Genomic DNA, 21,263 nt, shown 5'->3' with positions numbered 1-21,263 from the left:
AATAACTTAAGTATCAAAATGAATATTGAAATTAAATTCAGATACTAGACTGATAAAAAAAGAAAACTTAGATATTGAATGTGAAACTCATACCAAATCCTATATTAACAAAAAAAAAAAAACTGAAAAGGAGAAAAGAAAGATGAATTTGATATTTGATATATGATATAGATCCCAAGGTCTGGGGTCAGCCTGGCGAAGCGGCGGGTCAGCCAAGAAGACGACGAAAACATAAACACATGCTCACATGGTTAAGCACATGAACTAAACTACACTTCTGACCCCCACCCCTTTCTTCCTGCCATTCAAACTCTAATCATTAAATGATTTGAAATCATTTTGCTTTGCTTATTTTCCTTAATCTTTTTTATATTATTGGCTAGGTATTTTAATTGACTTCTCCCTATCTCCTTCTTCTTCTTTTTTATAATCTAATTTTTAAAACATACCAGCTAAGAAATATTATTAATTACTCCATGGTTATTTCTGTGTATTATTTGGCTGTTTGAAGGAGAATGAGAATCCAATGCAAAACTTTCATCTGGATTAACCATTGATCTAACGTAACTTTGCTTTTAGTATGAACTTGACATTTTTTTATATTCATGTGGAGTAATTTTCTGAGTTATTATTATTATTTTTTACATTTCAAATTGGGTTATGTTGATAATAATTTATACTATATTTTTGTTGAGAGCAATTATCCTAGATTATTTCAGATTTACAATGTGGAGAAAGAAAAGAAATTATATAAAATGTATTTATAAAAATATATTTATCTTTTAAATTAATAATAGTTTTTTTATGGATAGTTTAAATTAATAATAGTTTTGTTTCAAAGGAATGGTGATATTTTATTACAGGGTGGTTTATTTAAAGATGTCATATAAAAATATTTTTATAATAATATTAAAATTTATTATTTTTAGTTTTTATTAAATTAATGTACAATTTTTAATACAACATTAAAAACATTGAATCTGTGTTAAATGCGACTCCGTTCAAATCAAAACAAATTTATGTAGAATTAAACATGATGAATTACTTTATATTAATTTCACCATCTTTGAATGTTTGAGGTGAAAATAAAATTAAAGAGGAAATGTTAAATGTTAGAAACATGTAGGACCATGCTCTAATCCAATTATTCAAAAACTTAAAAAGAAGCACTTCAATTGGATGCATATCACCTCACCATGTCATCTATATTATTTATATTATTACATTTCTGATCATACAAATTATTTAATTAATCATTTGATTTTTATGATTTGGAAGTGGAAATAATAAAGAAAAAAATTAATAATTTGTGTGATCCGAATTTTATCATTTGTTACAGCAATAAAATATAGTGGTAAAATAAGAGGATTTGTGGGTACGGATCATGCCGCACAAGTAGAATCCATATAGATCCTACGCTTCTTCTATTTAGCATTGATTAGAATAAATTTTTTCAACCTTTAAATAGATGTAGTCGAAACTCCTCTTGTATCATTCGTTTTTTAATATTAGTAAATTTCTTTTCATTTACCTGTGATTTTTTCCCGGAAGAGCTTTCACGTAAAATTTATATGTTCTTATTTTACGATGATTCAATTGCCATTATCAACGTCTATTATAACTGGGCGTATAATATTTTTTTGGATAATAATTTAAAATAATTGTCATCCTTACTATTATTTCTGATTCCTATATTTCGTGAATGGGATAAAGAATAGGAAGCAAGGGCAAAATGGTACAAGAAAGTAGTATAAATTGCGGTCTAAGTTGTTCACTTCACTCAGTCCCATGCACAACCCATCTCATCTAAAAGAATAAAAATATCAAAGAAGTAGGGAAAACTATGGTTTCCAGAGTGGAAGAAGCAATGAGAAGGCAACAAAATCCAAACGGAAAAAAGGAGCATTTGCATCAGCAGTCGCCGGCGGCGTTGCAGAAGCAGCCGTCGATGATACAATGCAACAAAGGGAAGACTTCAAAGTTCAAGAGAAGCAGTTCCAACCTTGAAGAAGATGGCGCCTCTTCCGCCATTCTGTTGCTTGCTTGCATTGCCTGCACTCCCTCTTATTGATCAACAATTACATATATATATTAATTAATATTATATGCATAATTTCTTGCTCATGCCCTTACTCTCTTTCTGTCTAACTCCTTGTTTCTCTCTCACTCTCTTCATGTAGTCGGAAGTTTCCGATGGAAACTGTGTTTGTATTTCTAACTTCTTTTCTTGCTTTGTATTAGTTGAAATTTATGCATTAAACTACTGTCTACTTTTTGCTTACGGTATCTGTATTTTTATATTTAAATCATGAAATTTCTTTCTCTTTAATAAAAATAAATCATGATAAGATGATTTATGCTTGAGGACCATAACTTTCTCTCTGTTTTTGGTTAGCGAAAAAAGTAGAAGTAGATTAGTAGAATGATATTCATGCTGTTTTCTCCATAGTGGAATGATATTCATCGATAATAATGAAGACAATAAATTCGAATAATTAGAAACAAAGAATTAGTTATTACACCAAAATGACCCTTTTTCAGTATATGAAAAGTTTAAAAAGAAATTGAATATTTAATTGCTGGCATTCAATATTTATCTCAAATTCAAATAAAAGGAATATTGTCTTTAATAAATCTAAAACTGACTTTAATGAATGTTTTTGAACTCAAATTTAAATATGGAGGGGAAAAGACAGTACTGTAAAGTGAAAGTCACGAGACAGGAATACGGGTGCCGTCAAATGCGAAAAATGTTGGGTAAAGAAGTGGTGCTGTCTCTCCGTGGATGTATTTCTTTATATATGCACAAATAAAAGGGTATCAAGTATATTTTTGTATTCAAGATTTATATCAAATTTACATAGATTTAGGTGCGTTTGTTTGTTTATATGTAAAATATTTTACGGAAAATATTTTTCATTTTCTGTGACCGTATATGATTTATAGAAAATAGTTTAGTCAACAAAATGATTTACAAATCAATGTAAATAAATTCTCTTCATTAAATTTACAATTTAACCTCTGTACTTTTATTTTCAAGAATTTAGTCTATCTGCTTTTGATTTGAAAATAAAGTCCAGTTGTTAAAATTGTTAAAATTTTTTGTGAATTTTGTTGATGTCACATTTTAAATAAAATATTCACTTGTTAGTCGTGTAACTAACAAATGATGTTGTAATGAGTCTGAATTTAACAAAATATTTTAATATAAAATAAACTCAATCAAACAATAAAAAATGAAAACCTTATATGTATGTTTGTTTAGTTGAAAACAACTTTTATGAAATATTTTAAAAAATCTATCAAATAACAAAAATATTTTACACGTATTGATTCAAATACCAAAAATATAGAATTTTAAAAAAGTAAGTCATTTTTCGAAAATTATTTTAATAATACCCCAAATTATTTTTAAGAAAAAGCAATTAGAAGATTATAAACATAATTTCTATATCTGTGACAGTGGGTGACATGAAAATGGAGAGATTAGGGAAGGTACAAGGATACTTATAATTTATTATGGTTCAAAAGAATGCCCGCCAAGTTCAGATAAGGGAATGCCCCTTTCTAACCACATATCTTTAACTTTTCACATCTTTGTATTTCTATTCATGTTTTGCAATTTAAGATTTATTTCTTGTATGATGTAGTCAAAGATATTTGAATTCCTTCTACTTTAATTTTGAGAAATTATTTTTTGTATTTTGATTTCTTTACGTAATTTTATCCCTTTCTAGCGCCAAACATTTATACCTTTTTGTTAATTTGATTTTTATTTTAAATAACAACTAAATTATTATATTTTGACATAATGATAATAAATGATTATATTTTGGTTAACTAAATTTGACCTTTAAACTCTCAAAAGATTAAAATCATTTTTAATAAAATGACAACTAAAACATTAATTTAAAATTCTATTTAAATATATTTATTATATAATTCTATATTTCACGTACTAAAATCATTTCATTGATTACTTGTTTTGTATTTTTTAAAATATTCAGGTGTCTATGGGGAGTTTAATCGGGAATTCATGTCAATGATTCCATTTCACTTGGAATCACATCATGCTATTATTTCATTGCTCAAGCTTTACAATAAATGGTGAGGAGGAGTAGTGATATGGAAGGTCTGAACCTACAAGGCCAACCGAAACCCACAATATTCCATCAACTGGGTTCGATTGGACTAGATTAATATCCCAATATACGAGAGTAAAGGGGGATAAAATAGAATCAAATTCATTGACCAAAAGGGAATAGTATCACAATCATGAAACAAAAGAACAAAATTGAATCCAAAAGCATTATTTTATATTTTCCATATTTCTTTCAAACTTGAAAATATTGGTTCTCCATTTCTAAATCCGATGAAATACCTAACTAATTCATAGATCAATGACACGAGACAACTTCTGGATCCGGTTTAATAAGAAGTCACCTTGTTTAATAGTGACCTGGTAAAGAGCATTCTTCGCATCAGGGCGGTTAGTTTCGAGGACACCAGCAACCTTGTCAATCTTGCAATGAAGCTTCCCTGCTGCGATAAAACGAGATAGCTCCCTGGAATCATGAAGAAAAACCAATTAAATGAGAAGTTGCCTTAAAGAAACTCAAGCAACTCTAACTGCAATCGCAAGAAATTGTGGAAAAAGGTATGCATGCATATATGAGAGAGGTGTTATCAGACGTAATCACTTACTGATCAATGAATTCTACCGTCACCCCAAAAGCCTTTGCCATGGCTTCAATAGTAACACTCTTGTAGGATTCCAAAAATTGAGAGTAAACAACAGTCCTGATCTCTCTCATGTAAAACCGGAAATGTAGATGCAAACAGCGGTCCATTTTGATCTGCTCTGTCAGGCCAGCTGATATATACAGTTCAAACAAATCGAACGAACTGATCAGTGGATGACATTTTAGCATTTATTAAATGTGAGATAGCTCATAAATATTAGGAACATAGATAAGAAGAGATAAATATTGGGACAAACTGATGATTCTATATCTAGTTATGAGAAAAATAGCAGATCTATACATACCGAATGCTAAGAAGAATGATTTGTACTGACAATTGTAAAGAGAATTTAAAAATTCCGAAAGATGTGGAATTTTTCCAATCACAGTCAAGATTTCAGGAGCATCAACCACCTACAAAACATTTAGCCATTCAGTAACTTTAACTACCCAAAAATGTGTAATATAAGACATAGGACAGAAATGTGAGGCAAACAACAAAATAATACCTTTTGTTTCAGAGAAACTCTATCCAATGATATGATGCTTGTAAGCACAGTGTAAAATATGAATGTGTCATAAGGGAAAAGTTCGTAAGTTGTGAAGGTAGAAATGGAATCCAAAAATAGATTGGCAGCCTTCTTAAAATTTCTAGTGGACATGCAATACAAGCCTTCATACACCTTCAAACGGTTCTTTCTCTCCCAGTCACCTCCTTTCTCGAACAAGCTGGCATCCAAATAGTGGGCGGGCAATTAGTAAAAGACGTACCTCTCAAGTATTGCAAGAGTCAGAACTAATGAATATTTGTCAATCGATAGGATTATATACTTTTTCGCTGTATCAATACTCTTAGAAATAAGATCAAAATCCATATAGAAAAAGCCTATCTGCAACGAGTAGAAGACCAAGTCCATCTTTTGCCCAACAGCAACTGTCTTGTTTTCTGTCACCTTCAGTTGCTCCAATGCTTTCTCCTAGATTGAGAAGGGCATAAGTCAAGATGAGAAACATATGACTCGAAACATATATAGACAAAAGAAGACATCAACTTCGAGAGAAATAAACTATAACTCTAAATACCTTTTCACCAATCTGAATGAAATATAAGAATTTAGCTAAATGTGCTTCTCGAACTTCACTTTCACCTAAGTTTTCTTCAGCATCAGCAATCCTACAATGCCAAAAGCCAGATTTGGATTAAACATATTCAATAGATAAACAACAATTAATCTAATATGAAGATGTGCTTCTTTCCCTTTTTCTTCTTAAAAAGGGATTGGTGGTTGATGAAAACTATTGAGACGTAGTTGATGTACAAATTTTTAGAAGAAAACTAAGCCTTTTCCATGTATTATAACATTTGTCATTACTTATAGATTCTTGGTTGACAGACAACGCCATTAGTTCCAAATCCTAATTACCATGAAACTCTGAGGCAATTGAAAAGGAGTTATGATCTTGGAGGGGTGTACATCTTGTATAGAAAGAAAAAATGTTATAGATCCAAATACCTCTAACTACTTTTTGGAGGTTTTGGAAGGACAGAAACAGAAAACTTTTGATGGGTAAGAATTACCCACCTCAAAGCTCTTGACATGTGAGTTTACACGGTTTTGTTTTTGGTTTCATAACCAGGAAGTGTTAGAATAACATGATGTTATATATGTTGATGATCACTTTTTTTTTTATAAATATCAGCGTTGTACTTCAGTTGGCACTATCTTGGTGCTTTTAGGGTTTTCATTTCATCTACCAAAAGAGGGGGAACTGACAATTACCACTTCATCCCAGTTCAAAGTTTTTTACTGGTTTCAAGAACTAGAGAGTTGATTGATTCAGCAAGAACCAAAAGCCATAGGGTACCCAATCTCTGAGCAGAGATTCTAGTTGTTTCAACTCAACTAGAGAGTGGAGATAAATTGGCAGAGGCTCCCATGTAGCTTTTCAGCACAATCCATGGCCACCTACAGTCCCAGAATCTCGGCCAACCAACCACCAAGGACCATTCTACCCCTTTAATGGCTAATTACAGCTAAATCAAAAACTAATGGACCAATATCAAATAGATTAAACTGGCCCTAGCGAATAGGTCAAAGAATAACTAAAGGTCTCCAAACCTGACACCGGACTTGCAACCATTCTAATTGCTAATTTTATTTAAGCCTTGTACCAGTTAAACATAGAACACCGAACTAACATCTATCGGACTCAGCAGTATCTGATAACCAGATCCCTCTAGCATTTCATAGACATAATTCTAGTAAACATCATCACTCCAAACATGAAACCGTTCACACTGAAGCACCTCTCAAAATAACCGCTTAACACTTTCACCTCCTCCATAGGCCATAAGCCTCATCAATCACGGAGCAAATGGTTCAGTCAACATGCTTTAGTCTAAAAGTTTCACATTATATTCTTATCAATTTTAGAATTAAATGAACACTAACAATGTGAGTTTGTCACTCTTTTACGTCTCGATTGGCATTATTGCTATTGCAACATGCAAGGGGTTATGGGTAGTAGTAGGAATTTTACCAAAAACAATGTATGTTACTGGAATCTAAAATCTTATACTTCCCATTAACGATTAAGAACAGAAAACCTAAATTCTATAATAAAGTTCCAATCACTCTTTAATAAATCAAACAGGAAAAGAAATTGAAATTTCTTTTTCGAAGAACTCACTTTTCGTCGATCTTTTTAATCTCTTCCTCATTCTTTGCACGCATCGAGTCCAAAACGCTGTGGTCCAGGTCCAGCACCTTGTCCGCGACTAGGTTTTCATAATATGGAGTCATATCTAAAACCGCCACAAAGACGAGCATACACGCAAAGCAATTCGTATCAGATTTGAATAAGAATAAATTGCTGGGAAAAGGAAGGGGAGAATTGGGGGAGTTACAATTGGATTTGACGGTGTTTAGGACCTCATCCTTGAGTCGGACCTTCTCGATGTCAGGGACATCCCGGTGCTTGAGGAGGAAGACTTTGTGAGCAAGGATTAGCTGCTGTGACTGCTGAGTTCCTTCTTGCGCATCCATGAGCACTGAGTTGGAATGAAGGAGTTCTACTGCTTTTTTTCTTAAAGGAAAAACTGCTGCGTTTTTTGAGTTTGCTTGCGCAAGGAGAAATCAGCAAAAAGCCAAAAACAGAAATTTCTACCGTAAGGATCTTACCACAGTAGCTTGTAAGTCATTACAAAAAAATGGGATCAAATTACTCGTATTAGTCTTAGTATTAGAATTAGACAATTGTTCTTCCATCTAGACTTAAATTATGAACTATTTTATTTGGGTTTTTACATAAATAGGTTGAAAAAAAAAAATTACTGAAATAGGGTGTCAGAAAAAGTATTTACTAAAATGGGTTACTTTTTTCATTGGAGCCTATTAGATAGGCGCCAATGAATAAAAAAATAATAATAATTTTTTTTTGAATAAAATATTTTTTTATATTTTTTTAATAATTTTTTTAAAAAAAATACGGGTCAAAATACGGTCATCGGGTCGGGTCGGGTCGGTCGCGCCTATCGGTAGGCGCCAATGAAGGTGCCTCATAGAGAGGTGCCAATGAAGGTGCCTTATAGAGAGCGCCATTACTAGACTGTCCATGGGCGGGCAGACCTAAAAAATTTCGGCCCGACTCCTAGGCCCGGCTCAAATATGGGCCTAAAATTTTGTCCAATAAACACCGAAAAATTTTAAAAATAAAAAAAGTATTTTAAAAATAAAAATAAAAATATATTTATTGTATTCGGCCGAACCTCCTATATTTCGGCGGGCCATCGGGTAGGCAGCCCGACCATGGACAGGTCTATGGCGCCGAAGGCCTCATAAATTTAGGATTATGTTATAAATTTTGTGTTTGTAATTATTTAAAATTTAATTTATTAGTAATAAATTACTAAATTACTAATAAGTTACTAATAAATTTATAACATAATCTTAAATTACTAACAAATTAATTATAAAATAATTACAATATTCATACAAAAATTACAATATTACAATATATACCGACATTCAATATTCATACAAAATTATAATATTACAATATTCATACAAAATTACAAAATTACAATATTCATATAAAATTGCAATATTTTTTGTTATTAATTATTAATTATAAATTATCTATATTTAGTATGAATATTGTAATTTTTTGTATGAATATTGTAATATTATAATTTTGTATGAATATTGTAATTTTTTGTATGAATATTGTAATATTATAATTTTGTATGAATATTGTAATGTCGGTATATATTGTAATATTGTAATTTTTGTATGAATATTGTAATTATTTTATAATTAATTTGTTAGTAAATTAGGATTATGTTATAAATTTATTAGTAACTTATTAGTAATTTAGTAATTTATTACTAATAAATTAAATTTTAAATAATTACAAACACAAAAATTTATAACATAATCCTAAATTTATGAGGCCTTCATTGGCACCTAGACCTGTCCATGGGCCGGGCCGGGCCCAAAAAAATTTTCGGCCCGACTCCTAGGCCCGAGCTACGCCCAAAATATGGGTCTGAAATTTTGTCCAGACCCGGCCCGGGTAAAAATCATAGGCCCAAGCCCGGCCCGACTCGGCCCATTGGCGCCTCTCAGAATGGCACCACCATTGGCGCCTCCCAGGTAGGCACCACCATTGGCGCCTCCCAAATAGGCGCCAATACTATGTATTATACGGGTTCTATACTAACCCGAAAAAGTATAAAATTATATTTTATTCAAAAAAAAAATTTTATTATTATTTTATTCATTACGCCTATCTAATAGGCTCCAATGAAAAAAATAACCCATTTTGGTAAATACTTTTTCGACACCCTATTTCAGTATTTTTTTTTCAACCTATTTATATAAAAACTCATTTTATTTTATGTTAGTCTATAAATTTGACAATTAATACTATATTGGATCTGAACTTTTTCCAATAAAATATAATTAACCTGGATAAAAAAAGTTCAAATTTTGAAGTGAAAACAATTGACAACTTGAAAATTTTTTAAAATAATTACTAAATTTAGAAATTAACTTAAATAAAAAGAAGTTGAAGTCTTCGTATTATTATTCATTTTTTCTGGACTTCTAATAATAAATAGATATAGTAAATTTTATTTGAAGAATACATCAAAGAAATGGATAATTTAATCCATTAGTTATTATTATTTCATTTTGATTTAAGTAAAAATAGGTGTAAAAGATGTCACATTACCTGGATAACATAAAATTAGTTAAAGAAGAAGTGGTATTGAGTTAATCAAATATTGTAAAATATTAACATTGTTTATATAAACATATATATTTAATTTTTATTTAGTAGTTCAAAGCGGTTTCGTCTATTTTTGGTTAACATAGAATTTGGATGATGAAGGAAAAGAAAATAATAAAATCGAAATCATGATAAAAATGAAATTCTAAATTCTAAATAAATTAAATTATTAATTTTTATATTTAACTTAAATTAAATAATAAATGGTAACGGTTGAACCGTTAAAACAGTTGATTTTGGATTAAATCCAGTCTGATTTCAACAGTATTAAATTAACTTACATGTTATACTAATTCAAAATGGATTAAAAAATTACTAATTAATGAGTAAAGAAGAAAAGTGTAAAAAAATATGATTTCTAAAAATGAAGAGATACTTATATTTTTAATTTCAAAACTTTAATACATTTTTTGTTTTTATATTTTCTCAAATTACATCAAATTCAATCAATATTTTTATTATAGTGTATATATACAATGGTTCGATAGTGATAAATTATTAAAAAAAATTAAACATACTGTAAAAATAACACATCTATTGCTTTATGCTCCATTAGTTACGATATTAATTGTGTTCTGTATAAACGTATAAATGATATTAATACATGTTACAGTCTTTTAATGGAGTTGTCGGAAAATGCTTTGAGTCGAAATTTGAATTTGTCATTTTTAATTAATAATGATTCTTTTGTAAATGGAAGAAAATCATAACGTCACCTAATAACGTTGATCCATCAAACAAACTAATAAAAAAGACCTTTTCATCTTTGTGAGTATGTGCCTACCCTCTAATATGAGTTATTATGGGTTGACAGTCCAAAAATGGTTTAATCTAGCCGTTGGTTGATACTCTAATTTAACACAGCTACGGCAAATATCCACTTATCAATAGCAAACCCCTTCAAAAAAAATTATAAAAACTATATTTATTAAAACTTTATATAAAAACTAAATAACACTTTATGAAAATGGTAAAATTGAAGTTAAAAAAATTATGATTTTATATAAACATATCTTTAAAAGAGAAAAAAACCTTTGTAATAATATAACCCTGTAAAAATAATAACTTTTTATTCTCAATTGAAGTTCAACAATATAACTATTGATATAGATATCAAGTATCAACTAGACTTGGTTCGAATTAATAGAAAACACAGCTCACATCTCGATCCATATTCCTCCATCAATATAACTTTTAAATACAAAAATATTATATCCACCAAAATTTCTTCAGATTTAATACATATTTTACCATAGAAAGAACAGTTCTACGGCCATTCGTAGTGTTCGCGTGCGTGACAAACCTTAGTTTGGAGGCCATAAATTAAACCAACAAAATTTTTAAAATTTCACAGCTTACCCAAACTCTGAAAGTATTGCAAATGCTGGGTGCTAAATTCTTAAACTCTCTTTTTCCCTCTCTTTCTCGAACTTGTTTCTGGTCCTTCTGCCTCTTCAGCCTTCTGTTCTGCCTCTAATATGGCCAACTGCAGCATACAGAATGAAACCAAACTCATTAGTTCAAGAAACAAATATGATTACTTGAGCGATCCCGCAGCAGTCTGTATAAACATTGAGAAAGAAAGTGAGAACTTTACCTCGTCAAGAAGTGGTTTAAGTTCCCTATAACGAGCCTCAGCAAGATCAAAACCATCTTTACGGAGTTCCTGCACAGTCAGAGACTTCATCATGTTTTGTACCCCAAAAAGAAGAGAATGGCGCATAATGTTTACTCGGACATGAAGCTCTGATATAATTTTCCACACATCAGTTTATGTGTGTGCGGTTATTTAAAAGAGAATAGAAAAAGTAAAATAGAAAATGAGTGACGGACGGTGTTCTCCATTTAGAATAAGAAAGCACAATAATGAATGCATACACAGAAAATAGTTAGATCCATTAAATTTAAAACAAATAAATAATAAATTATATAATAAACAGACCTTGCCAGTGTGCTGAGTATGTTCATGGGCAGCCATTTGCCAGTACAAACTAGTACGTCTATAGAAATCCCTCAATGATTCTCCAGGCTGCAAAAGGAAACACATGACAATCAATAAAACTATGACTAACCTATGTAAAACTCATCAAAAATAGATTCAGACATCATTCTAGAATATTGGAAATTTAAAATGATTATTAAGGGGCTACCGTTGGTGTTCTCTGTGAATCTGAGAGGCCAAGGTTAGCTCTAATCTGCTCTATCCTGACCCGTTTCTCTTTCCTCCGCAAAGTCTTTCCCTCGCCCCTTATTAAAGCAACAGCATCTCCCATTTGAACTGATTTCGTACCATCATTTGTACCCTGCAAGGACAAGTGAACAAAAAATCATATAAATTGGTTGGTCCATATATTTCTAACATGCCAAAGAAACAAGTATCGGCCTCATAAAAAAACATTTACAAAATCTCTTTCCCATACAATTATTACATATTTTCATCTTAATTTGATTTTGAAGAAGAAATAGAATAAGAAAAGACAAAATGAATTCCAAAAGCAGACGAGATCTATGACATAATCTTCTCCCAATGATGTAACAGCAAAACCACTAGCAATTAACAATAGTATTTTGGCTTAAACAAGGAAGCAATCACCTTTGCCTCATCATCATCGTCAGTTTCCTCATCATCGCTACCACTCTCACCTTCATCTTCGCTATCATCATCATCATCATCATCTTCATCTTCATCATCTTCATCCTCTGAGGCTTCCACCCATTCACTTTCAGATGCCTATGAATTGACAGGGATAAGCAAGAAGAGAAAGAAATCAGACATGCATGCTTAATTGTAAAACAGCATTCACTACCTAATCAAGAACTCGTAAAAAAAATTGGTATTGAAAATAGATGGATGTATATTTTAAAGATTCAGCTTTCAGGATATAATCTAGAAGGTGCCCAGAGAGGGGGTCGTGGAGAGGAGAAAACTTAGTTAAATCACAATATCCATTTGTATTCTTAATGAGATCTATCTAATCCTATTGAACATATGTCAGCAAGCTGTCACAGTATTCGGATATATGATGATAATGATTTGTGCCTGTCCAATGTTTAGAAATAAATATATGGACACTTAAAGAAGAGAAGAGAAGAGAATTCAACAAACCGGTATGATGCACTTCCATTCATCAAGTTTACTAAGATTAAGAGAATATAAATCATCAAGTGTAATTTCTTGATCTTTAACCTCCATCATGCCCCCATATATATATAAAGTATCTTTACCAACAACCATACAGGAATTTATTCGTCCACAAGGCTTTACAACCTGAAAATTGATGACAGATTCATGCATCAATAAATTGGACATATTTAAAAGCAATAAACAATTATTTCAATGCAGTATGACAAACCTCAGGTGAAACAGAATCTTGAACATTGGATTTAGATTTAGATTTAGTTTGCTGAGGCTTTGAAGCAGATTTGATTGACCTTTCATCATCGATTGTCATGTTTGCTACGATGTGCTCAGACATTTCATCAATGTTGCTTTCCTCATCACCAGCTTGTTCATCATACTCCATAATTTGGTCTTTATCATCTATGCCACTAGTCTCTGCTTCAATATTTACCTCATCATTATAATCAGAACCAGATGTCTCTTGTTTAGAATCCTTTCTTGACTGCAGAACACCAATTGAAAAAGAAATTTGTATTATTAAAGTAAAAGCTAGCACAAGAGAATTACAATTATAATTGAACGATCAACAGAAAGAAATGCCTTTACAACTTGAAAAGAAGAAAAGGTAGTAGTGACAGATGTGTAACCAGAAGTTATATCCAATACTTATAGGCTTATTACTGGCAATACCTTAACCTTGGTTGACTTTTCCTTCCGTAGCTCCAAAGGATACCTAACACAAACAACACTCTCATTTAGTGAAAAGAAAAAGAACAAAAATATCACCCACTATCCCTTCTCAAAATTTGAACTAAAATGAGAGTGAAACACATTGATAGGAGGTAAAATAAAAAAGGGGACTGCGATGACTCCTTAAAAATGTAAAGTTATTGCTTCATTGACAATTATTTACTGAGCCTACAGCTACTAAGCTTTGCCTCTTTGGACAAGTTACCAGTTACTATTCCAAACCAGTTGTGAAGTGGCAAAGTTTCAGTTAATGACTATAAAAGTTCTACTCTATAGCATGGGTAGAAACTAAAGATCCTAAGTTGTTGAATAGACCAAGCTTACCATCGGTGGTTATCTAGTTGGAAGCCATAAAGTTCATTCAAGAACAAGCTCATCATTACATCACCTGCACAAATATATATAGTCAGAAACAAAGAAGATGGCAATCAACTCAGAAGCATCACTTAACAGACCATTAATCCTGTGGGTGAAGTGAATATCTTGAGAACCTCAAAAACAACATCGTTTGTTAAACTGCAATTAGGTGTGATTGTTTATAGTGATAAACCAGATATACTTTTCCCCTAAGGTATATCGCTGTCAAAGGTCATTTAAGAAAGAGAAATTTCTGCAGAAGAAGATCAGAGAGATGATAGGAAATTACCTTCCATTTCCATATCTACTACACCGCCAAATAGCATAGCACGTTTCTTATGAACACACATGGAAAACCCGGCACGAGCACTAGGAGGCATCCCACTTTTTTTAACCTATAAGACAGGATGTTGTATCATATACAAACAAACATGTTGATCCAGTCAAAAGTAGATCACAATGTGCTTTCATTTTTATCGCCATTTATTCATACTTCTTTTTTTGAAAGAACCATTTATTCATACTTATAGGAGAAAAGAAAGACCTAAAACCTTGTTCCACTCCCAAGTCTTAGGATCAAGAGACCACATGTCTGCATGAACAATTCCTTTCTCCGAGGCTGAGCTGTTCTTATCAGAAGACACTTCTTTGTAGTACCCTCCATATAAATAAATCTGAAAATCATATTTAAAGCAAAGAAATTAATGTATAAATATTACTTCTGTACGAAATGCTCTTGTTTGGAACTGGTGAGAAAAATTACAAGGCAAAATCCATTGTTAAGCTAACAGACAATATCAAGCATTAATCAGAACACAAGTTTAGATTTAAAGCATTCAAATAGATTCAGGATGCCTTTTTTGGCCAACTCACCTGATCTTGATACACGAAAAATTGGAAACCACTCCGAGCACTAGGCCACATGGAACCAAGCCTAGGCTTTATTTCTTGCCACTACACGCCAAAAGACATATCTTTAGTTCAAGGGCTGAATGAAACTTGACATGTAAAACATATAAATTAAATCAACAATAGACGCAAGAAAATGTTTACCTTGAACTCATCTAGGTCAAAGATGTGCAAATCATTATAATACCTATAGACAAGCAATTTCAGGGGGAGTCAAAGGTCAACCGTGAAAGTAAAAGGGGTAATAATTTTAAGCAAAATATTAGAATGTTATAGTTCATTGATGGAAAGGGTGAAGGGGGGAAGTGAAGAAAGTAGTACCCGTAAAGTTAATGCATGATATATCAATCTTAGCATCATTGATATATGGTTTTCGAGAATATTAAGTACTTCATATTTCAATAGCACAAGAATAAAAGAGAGGAAAAAGGAAAAGATACACAAACATAATTCCTGAAATCATAATGAATTTTGACTTAAATTCCTAAAATTTAGCAAAAGTAGAATCCCTAAAAGCTAGAAGAGAAAGGTGTTCCTTAGATGAGAATCAATCTTAAGCATCTCTGTATCGTATTTTATTGATACCACATGACATGAGGTAATTAACTCATTTTCCAAATTCCAGAGAGTTCGTTCTCATACATATCAAGAGTTAGCTATTGTAATGACAGCTATGAACAGGTAATACATTATACACCACACTGGTAATGTTGATAAGAACTAAACAGAGCTTAAAGTAGAGAAGAAAAAATTGGTTTTAGTGTAATGAAAATTTTCAATTGTGAATAAGATTATGAAACCTCTAATAGTATCTCAAAAAGACCATTAACAACCTCACTTCTCTGAGAGTATCATAGAAGCCACCAAAAACAATAATCTTATGCTTGTACAGGACCTGCAAGAAGAACAACATAATACAATAAGTTGAAGATGTAGACAAATTTTTTTCCTAAATTGACATTAAACCCTGAAGAAAATGAATATAATTTGGCTCTCTGATTCCAAATGAAAATTTCATTTTCTTAGCAATTAAATATGCAAATATGTAAAGAAAACTAAACTTACCATTCGATGACCAGACCGTGGACTTGGACAACCTTTCAAATTCAGTTGTTCCCATTGATTTGTTTTTAGATCCAACATCCAGAAGTCCTGAAAGAATGCTCAACATTAAATCTTTAACTTTGGAAGAGATGATAGAGGAGAGGTGGACGGAAGGATACAATGTAGTTTAAATCAGTTTCACCTTGTAATGATGGAACCGTTCTTGATTTGGAGATGTGAATTCACCACCTTAGAACAAAGAATACAGTATTGCATGAGATGAAGAAAAATCAAGAGTTAACATAATTGCTTATACAAAGTGAAGCAAAGTTTAGCAGTCTACCAAAGATATAGAGATAATTTTTCCAAGCAACTGCCTGATGAGCACTACGAGGAGGCGGACTGTTGGGACTTGAAACCAACTTCCATTCCATCTTTTCTACATCAAACCTGTAAAGATCACCATACACAAATGTCTGCACCAATCCAAATCAGCATCTTTTGCTACCAAACCGAAACCGCAAGCATTCACCAACTCCAAATCAATTACTCTAGAACAGTTCGTTATAGAATCTAACCTTACTGCCATTGTAGAATTCACCCCCGTATAGTATCAACTCTGTATCCTTCAGAGGATTAACTGTTAACTACACAATTAAGTAAAAACATCAATTTTTAAGGAAAAAAAGTAAAAATAAAAAATAAAAGGAAAAGATTGATAAAAATGTATTAGCAGTCATTGGCAAGGCAGTACCGAACAGTTCGATCGAGGAGATGGCGCTGGGACATTTTCATCAACATGAACGTCCTTTTTCTTTGCTTCCTCCTTTTGAATACTCAACTGTTCAAATAAAGAGTTTTAAACACAAAGTTCCAAAAATAAAATCAACCGAAATTACCTTCAAAGAAATCTTAAAACTGTATTTTCTCGAAAGCTGATTTTAAGCTTGAAACACACATACACATCTATATGAAATTAGAAAGAAGTGAAGATTTTTTAATTACCAAAATGGCGTCAATGTCATCTTCGGGAGAAAGTTTCTTGGACTCTCGACGAGCTCTCTTCTCCTCAGCTTTTGCTGTTTTCCTTTCCGTTTTCTCTTTGCCTTTGCCTGGCTTCTTCGATTTCTTCCCCATTTTTTACAAGTTTTTTTTCGACTAAACCCGCTCCTCCTTTTTAACACTAACTCAACCGAAAGCCTGCGTCTCTCCGAGTTAATACAGTACGACAAACACAGGGTTTCAAACAAGCTCAGAAGTCAGAACCCAGATATGGACACACTTTTTTTTTTCCACGTAACGGTGACGTTTCGTGATTTTTAAAACGCTAAACGTACGAAAACATCGTCGTTTTAATATCCACAATGCGGCCAAAAATATTAACGGGTCGACCTTGTGTTGAGTATGCCCGCAAACCTTGGATTTTAATAGAAAGTCCCCGAAGGCGAAAGAAAGAAAGAAAGAAAGGAGTAATTTGATCATCTTTAATCGGGTTGGTCCTAGATTTTAAATGCGGGCCAATGAAATTTGGGTTTAGGAGAAATACCCAAACAAAATAATGAAAGGTGAGTCGAATTAAAAGTGTGTCTAGAATGGAGCACATTTTATTACTAATTATCCACATTTTCAAAAAGCACCCATGGCGTAAAGATTAGTTACTTTTCCTGGCAGTGGACACTTTAGTCTCAACCAAAAAATACAGTACGTTTGGATAAATAAATTAATATTTTAAATTTAATCTATTTTAAAATATTAGTATAATTTTTTTTGGTTTGAATGAATACTTTTAAAAAGAAAATTTATGCTATTGGAATTTATTATTGAAATTAATGATAATAAAAAATACATACTTTCAAAAATACATATATGAATAAAAATATGGCATATAGATATAATTATATTTTTAAAATATGTAAATATTATTAATAATATAAAAATAATATATGCATGGGATGAAATAAGTAAAATAGAAAAAACCACTTTCTAAGGGTAATTTTGGATAAAGGATTTTTTTAAATTATCATAAATTTTAAAATTTTCATTATCTTAATAAAAGTGTGTTTGAAAACAAAAGCCATGGATTTTAAATTTTAAAAATATGTAATTACACAAAATTAAAATCCTTTTAAGAATGCAGTGATATTCCTTTAACGGTGCGACGTGCTCATAATAAATGCAAGTAATACCACCCACAATTATGGATCATCTTGAAAATGCTTCAAACAATTGGCAATTCGTTAATGGTTAGTACAAAATGCGAATCACAATAGGTTGGTAACTTTGTGGGCTAGGAACAATTAGAGCAGCAGCAAAAGGTTACAAAAATTAAAATTTTAAAAAAATATGAAAAACTTTACGAATATATACAGATAGGTTATATAAAATTTAGAGGATAATTTTGTTATTATTATAATCAAATTTAAGTATAATTGATAAAAATATATATATGAACATTCGTATTCGAAATTGTTAATAAATTTTTATAAAGATGAGTTTAACGGAAAGAAAAGATTGTATGAAACATATTTATTATCCTTTTACAATAACCGCTAATTTTTACCTAAAATTAACTTTAATAACCACTAATTTTTCAATAGATGCTGAAAAAAACTTATTTGAGTATATGTGTTGTTTTTTCTTCTTCTAAATTTATTATCTATGTTGTTTTTGGGACACTAAAAATAAAAAATTATTTTTGTTAAATGGTTAAATGTTAGTGTTTTTATCTTTGAGCCTCGGGTGATTTTTCTTGTTAGATAATAAGTTAATTGTAATTTCATTATTGAGTCCTAAGTTCGATTAATTAAAAGAGTTATTGATTATAAAATGAATTAAAAATAAAAAACTTAAAAATCTAATCAAAAGAATTAATGTGTCAAAATTGTTAATTAAAAAACATAAAACAGCATAAAATAAAAAAATACAAAATCGAATCTAAAACTGAATATACAAAAATACTATCATTTAACTGTATGAAAAAAAAAATCTAGTTTTGGTGAAAACACGCACTTGCCCTGTAACACGCTCATTTAATAATATTATTCTTACTTAAATCCTACACAGGGACTTATGATTCTCTGTTTTTCAAATTACCTTCTTTTGAATTCCAACTTAAAATATAAACTAAAATTTTCAAATTTTAATCATATTCAATCGCCTGATGTGCATTTGATAAACAAACATCAAGTGGAATCAAAGTTTTCATTCAACCATTGAAATACATCTATCTATTCCACAACCGAAACGACACAACAAGTGATATCTCTCAAGTACATAAACCAATTCAGAACACACAAAGAATTTAAGATCCCATATTCATGGCTGCCGCAGCTTCCTTTCCAGCAAAGTTTTGAACGGCGGGTTACAGAGATTCCCATCGATAAACATGTCGGCGACAACCTTATACATGGCTTCGGTGAGATGGACACCATCCCAGTTGATATATTGGGCAGGGTTGGAACAGGCGGTGACCGAAGGATTCCCGCACGTATTGAAAACCTCGAAGTTGTACGGCTCCCCTGTTCCGCAACATGCTTTGAGGCTCTCTTTGAATCCGTATTTTTCTGGGCTTTGCATCACCGTGCGATAAGCATTCCAGTAATCAGCGTAAACAATGATGGCTTGGGGAAACTGTTGTCTGAGATCCGACACCTTGGATTGGAGGACGAGGTTATGGGCGTTGCTTTGGTTGTTCACGCTTTTCACGCACCCTATGTCATCTCTGTCGTCTGAAGGAGCCAATGTCATCGCCAACGGTAAACAACCTGTCGTCGGCAGTGCTTCAACGACCACGTATTTTGCACCTTTCTTCAGCAATCCCTGCAAAATCAATTGAACCAAGTCAGTGCCATATTTTATTAACATGATAAGAAGACACAAATTTTGTTGGTTACCTGTAAAAACTCAGTAAAAGTATTTATGGCAAGCTTTCGAATGGTGTCGCCTGACACAGTTGATCCAATAGTATATGCATAATCATTGACGCCAATTTCACCAACCCAAAACAGAGCATCATCAAACGCTTCTTTGCACTGATCCGATTCTGGATCTTTACAACCTTCACTCTCCAAATACTTGTCAAACCACATCATTTGTGTTTGAATCGACTCGGGAGTGATATCAAGCGAAAGGTTGTTCTTAACAAAGAAAGCATGGTTTATCGCCGTCGAACCAGCCACCGCGAAGTTAACCCCGTAAGTTCTGTTGGCTTTTCTGTTACGGTACGGCGGCAAGAACGGCAGAGACAGTGACTGAGCCACGAAGTCGATGACGAGTCGGCCATCGGAGTAGCGGTTGGTGGGGTGGTGAAAGAAGGTGGTGCCGTAAGGTGGGTTGGAAACGCGGACAAAGCCATTGGGGCCGGAGAGGGACTCGGTGTTGCCGGTGTCGGTGAAGGAGTCGCCGAAGGCGTAGATCTTCTTAAATGGGCGGCGTTGGTCAGTCTCAGTGATTGCAGAATAGGAAGGCAGAAGAGATGATGCGAGGAATATTATGGTGAACGTAATGAGGATGTTTTGTGAGGAAGAATGAGTTGAAAAAAGGGTAGCCATGGATTGCGTACTACAGGTTTCTTCAATGTCCTTTGGGACTTCAGCATATATATCTATTGACACTGACACTATTTATTGGATGGCATCGCAATGCATGGTGGCTGTACATTTTCTGATCACACATAATCTGTTAGTTTGGGTGGAGTGAATGTAAAATTACATAATAAATATTTTATAAAATAATAAAAATAAATGAGATTTTAATTCAACTTAAAAACATTTTAAAAGTTAAGGGTGTGTTTCATAAATAGTTGAATTTTTTATTTTATTTAATATTTTAAATGTATTTAATAATTATTTTAAATTTTAATTGATATAAAATTTTCAAGAAAAAAAGGTTGAATAGAATAAGTAGGTAACTATTTAAAATCATATAAATTATTATATTAATAATATTAACATTAAAAATAAATAATTTTAAAAATCAATATTTACTTTTATCAAACCACATAACTATATTCACTACTTATATTTACTAATTTATCAAACAATTTTCTA

At 31.9% G+C, this 21,263-nt stretch overlaps 3 protein-coding genes across 4 annotated transcripts; all 3 read right to left on the bottom strand.

Moving 5' to 3' along the window:
* Positions 1 to 4,224: 4,224 nt before the first annotated feature.
* Positions 4,225 to 7,902, bottom strand: LOC105764775 (26S proteasome non-ATPase regulatory subunit 6 homolog). The gene is made up of 8 exons (XM_012583528.2): positions 7,651 to 7,902; positions 7,434 to 7,548; positions 5,826 to 5,916; positions 5,574 to 5,719; positions 5,252 to 5,471; positions 5,048 to 5,156; positions 4,705 to 4,873; positions 4,225 to 4,565 (listed from the first exon to the last, which is right to left on the bottom strand). Exons 1-8 carry the CDS (start codon positions 7,787 to 7,789, stop codon positions 4,391 to 4,393), a joined length of 1,164 nt encoding a protein of 387 aa, XP_012438982.1. The 5' UTR covers positions 7,790 to 7,902; the 3' UTR covers positions 4,225 to 4,390.
* A 3,239-nt stretch (positions 7,903 to 11,141) lies between these two features.
* On the bottom strand, positions 11,142 to 17,483 carry LOC105764774 (uncharacterized). 2 transcript variants are annotated; one of them, XM_012583527.2, is made up of 20 exons: positions 17,221 to 17,483; positions 16,970 to 17,056; positions 16,794 to 16,862; positions 16,559 to 16,691; positions 16,418 to 16,464; positions 16,237 to 16,323; positions 16,005 to 16,066; positions 15,316 to 15,358; positions 15,136 to 15,216; positions 14,814 to 14,936; positions 14,552 to 14,657; positions 14,230 to 14,293; positions 13,846 to 13,888; positions 13,388 to 13,657; positions 13,141 to 13,302; positions 12,628 to 12,765; positions 12,185 to 12,337; positions 11,977 to 12,063; positions 11,632 to 11,700; positions 11,142 to 11,520 (listed from the first exon to the last, which is right to left on the bottom strand). In XM_012583527.2, the coding sequence occupies exons 1-20, from the start codon at positions 17,350 to 17,352 to the stop codon at positions 11,434 to 11,436; spliced, it is 2,043 nt and encodes a 680-aa protein (XP_012438981.1). In that variant the 5' UTR covers positions 17,353 to 17,483; the 3' UTR covers positions 11,142 to 11,433. The 2 variants fall into 2 exon arrangements, with proteins under 2 accessions (XP_012438981.1, XP_052481604.1); XM_052625644.1 differs by lacking the exon at positions 17,221 to 17,483 and having other exon boundaries at positions 16,794 to 16,855; positions 16,970 to 17,048.
* A 1,899-nt stretch (positions 17,484 to 19,382) lies between these two features.
* On the bottom strand, positions 19,383 to 20,817 carry LOC105764773 (GDSL esterase/lipase At3g48460). The gene is made up of 2 exons (XM_012583526.2): positions 20,109 to 20,817; positions 19,383 to 20,034 (listed from the first exon to the last, which is right to left on the bottom strand). The coding sequence occupies exons 1-2, from the start codon at positions 20,763 to 20,765 to the stop codon at positions 19,531 to 19,533; spliced, it is 1,161 nt and encodes a 386-aa protein (XP_012438980.1). The 5' UTR covers positions 20,766 to 20,817; the 3' UTR covers positions 19,383 to 19,530.
* Positions 20,818 to 21,263: the final 446 nt, after the last annotated feature.

Source organism: Gossypium raimondii, chromosome 12 (assembly GCF_025698545.1).
Source record: "Gossypium raimondii isolate GPD5lz chromosome 12, ASM2569854v1, whole genome shotgun sequence".
Classification (NCBI taxonomy): domain Eukaryota; kingdom Viridiplantae; phylum Streptophyta; class Magnoliopsida; order Malvales; family Malvaceae; genus Gossypium; species Gossypium raimondii.
The sequence above is the reverse complement of the archived record's forward strand: the minus strand, read 5'-3'. Positions and strand labels throughout refer to the sequence as shown.

What these genes read in the sequence shown, in the direction of transcription:
- LOC105764775 (XM_012583528.2), bottom strand. Translation starts at nt 7,789, where the DNA reads ATGGATGCGCAAGAAGGAACTCAGCAGTCACAGCAGCTAATCCTTGCT. An exon ending in AAACACCGTCAAATCCAATT is followed by an intron (nt 7,549 to 7,650) that starts GTAACTCCCCCA and finishes TGGCGGTTTTAG; the next exon opens with ATATGACTCCATATTATGAA. An exon ending in ACGGTAGAATTCATTGATCA is followed by an intron (nt 4,566 to 4,704) that starts GTAAGTGATTAC and finishes TCATGATTCCAG; the next exon opens with GGAGCTATCTCGTTTTATCG.
- LOC105764774 (XM_012583527.2), bottom strand. Translation starts at nt 17,352, where the DNA reads ATGGGGAAGAAATCGAAGAAGCCAGGCAAAGGCAAAGAGAAAACGGAA. An exon ending in AATTCTACAATGGCAGTAAG is followed by an intron (nt 16,692 to 16,793) that starts GTTAGATTCTAT and finishes GGATTGGTGCAG; the next exon opens with ACATTTGTGTATGGTGATCT. An exon ending in TTAAACCACTTCTTGACGAG is followed by an intron (nt 11,521 to 11,631) that starts GTAAAGTTCTCA and finishes TGTATGCTGCAG; the next exon opens with TTGGCCATATTAGAGGCAGA.
- LOC105764773 (XM_012583526.2), bottom strand. Translation starts at nt 20,765, where the DNA reads ATGGCTACCCTTTTTTCAACTCATTCTTCCTCACAAAACATCCTCATT. An exon ending in CTTTTACTGAGTTTTTACAG is followed by an intron (nt 20,035 to 20,108) that starts GTAACCAACAAA and finishes TTGATTTTGCAG; the next exon opens with GGATTGCTGAAGAAAGGTGC.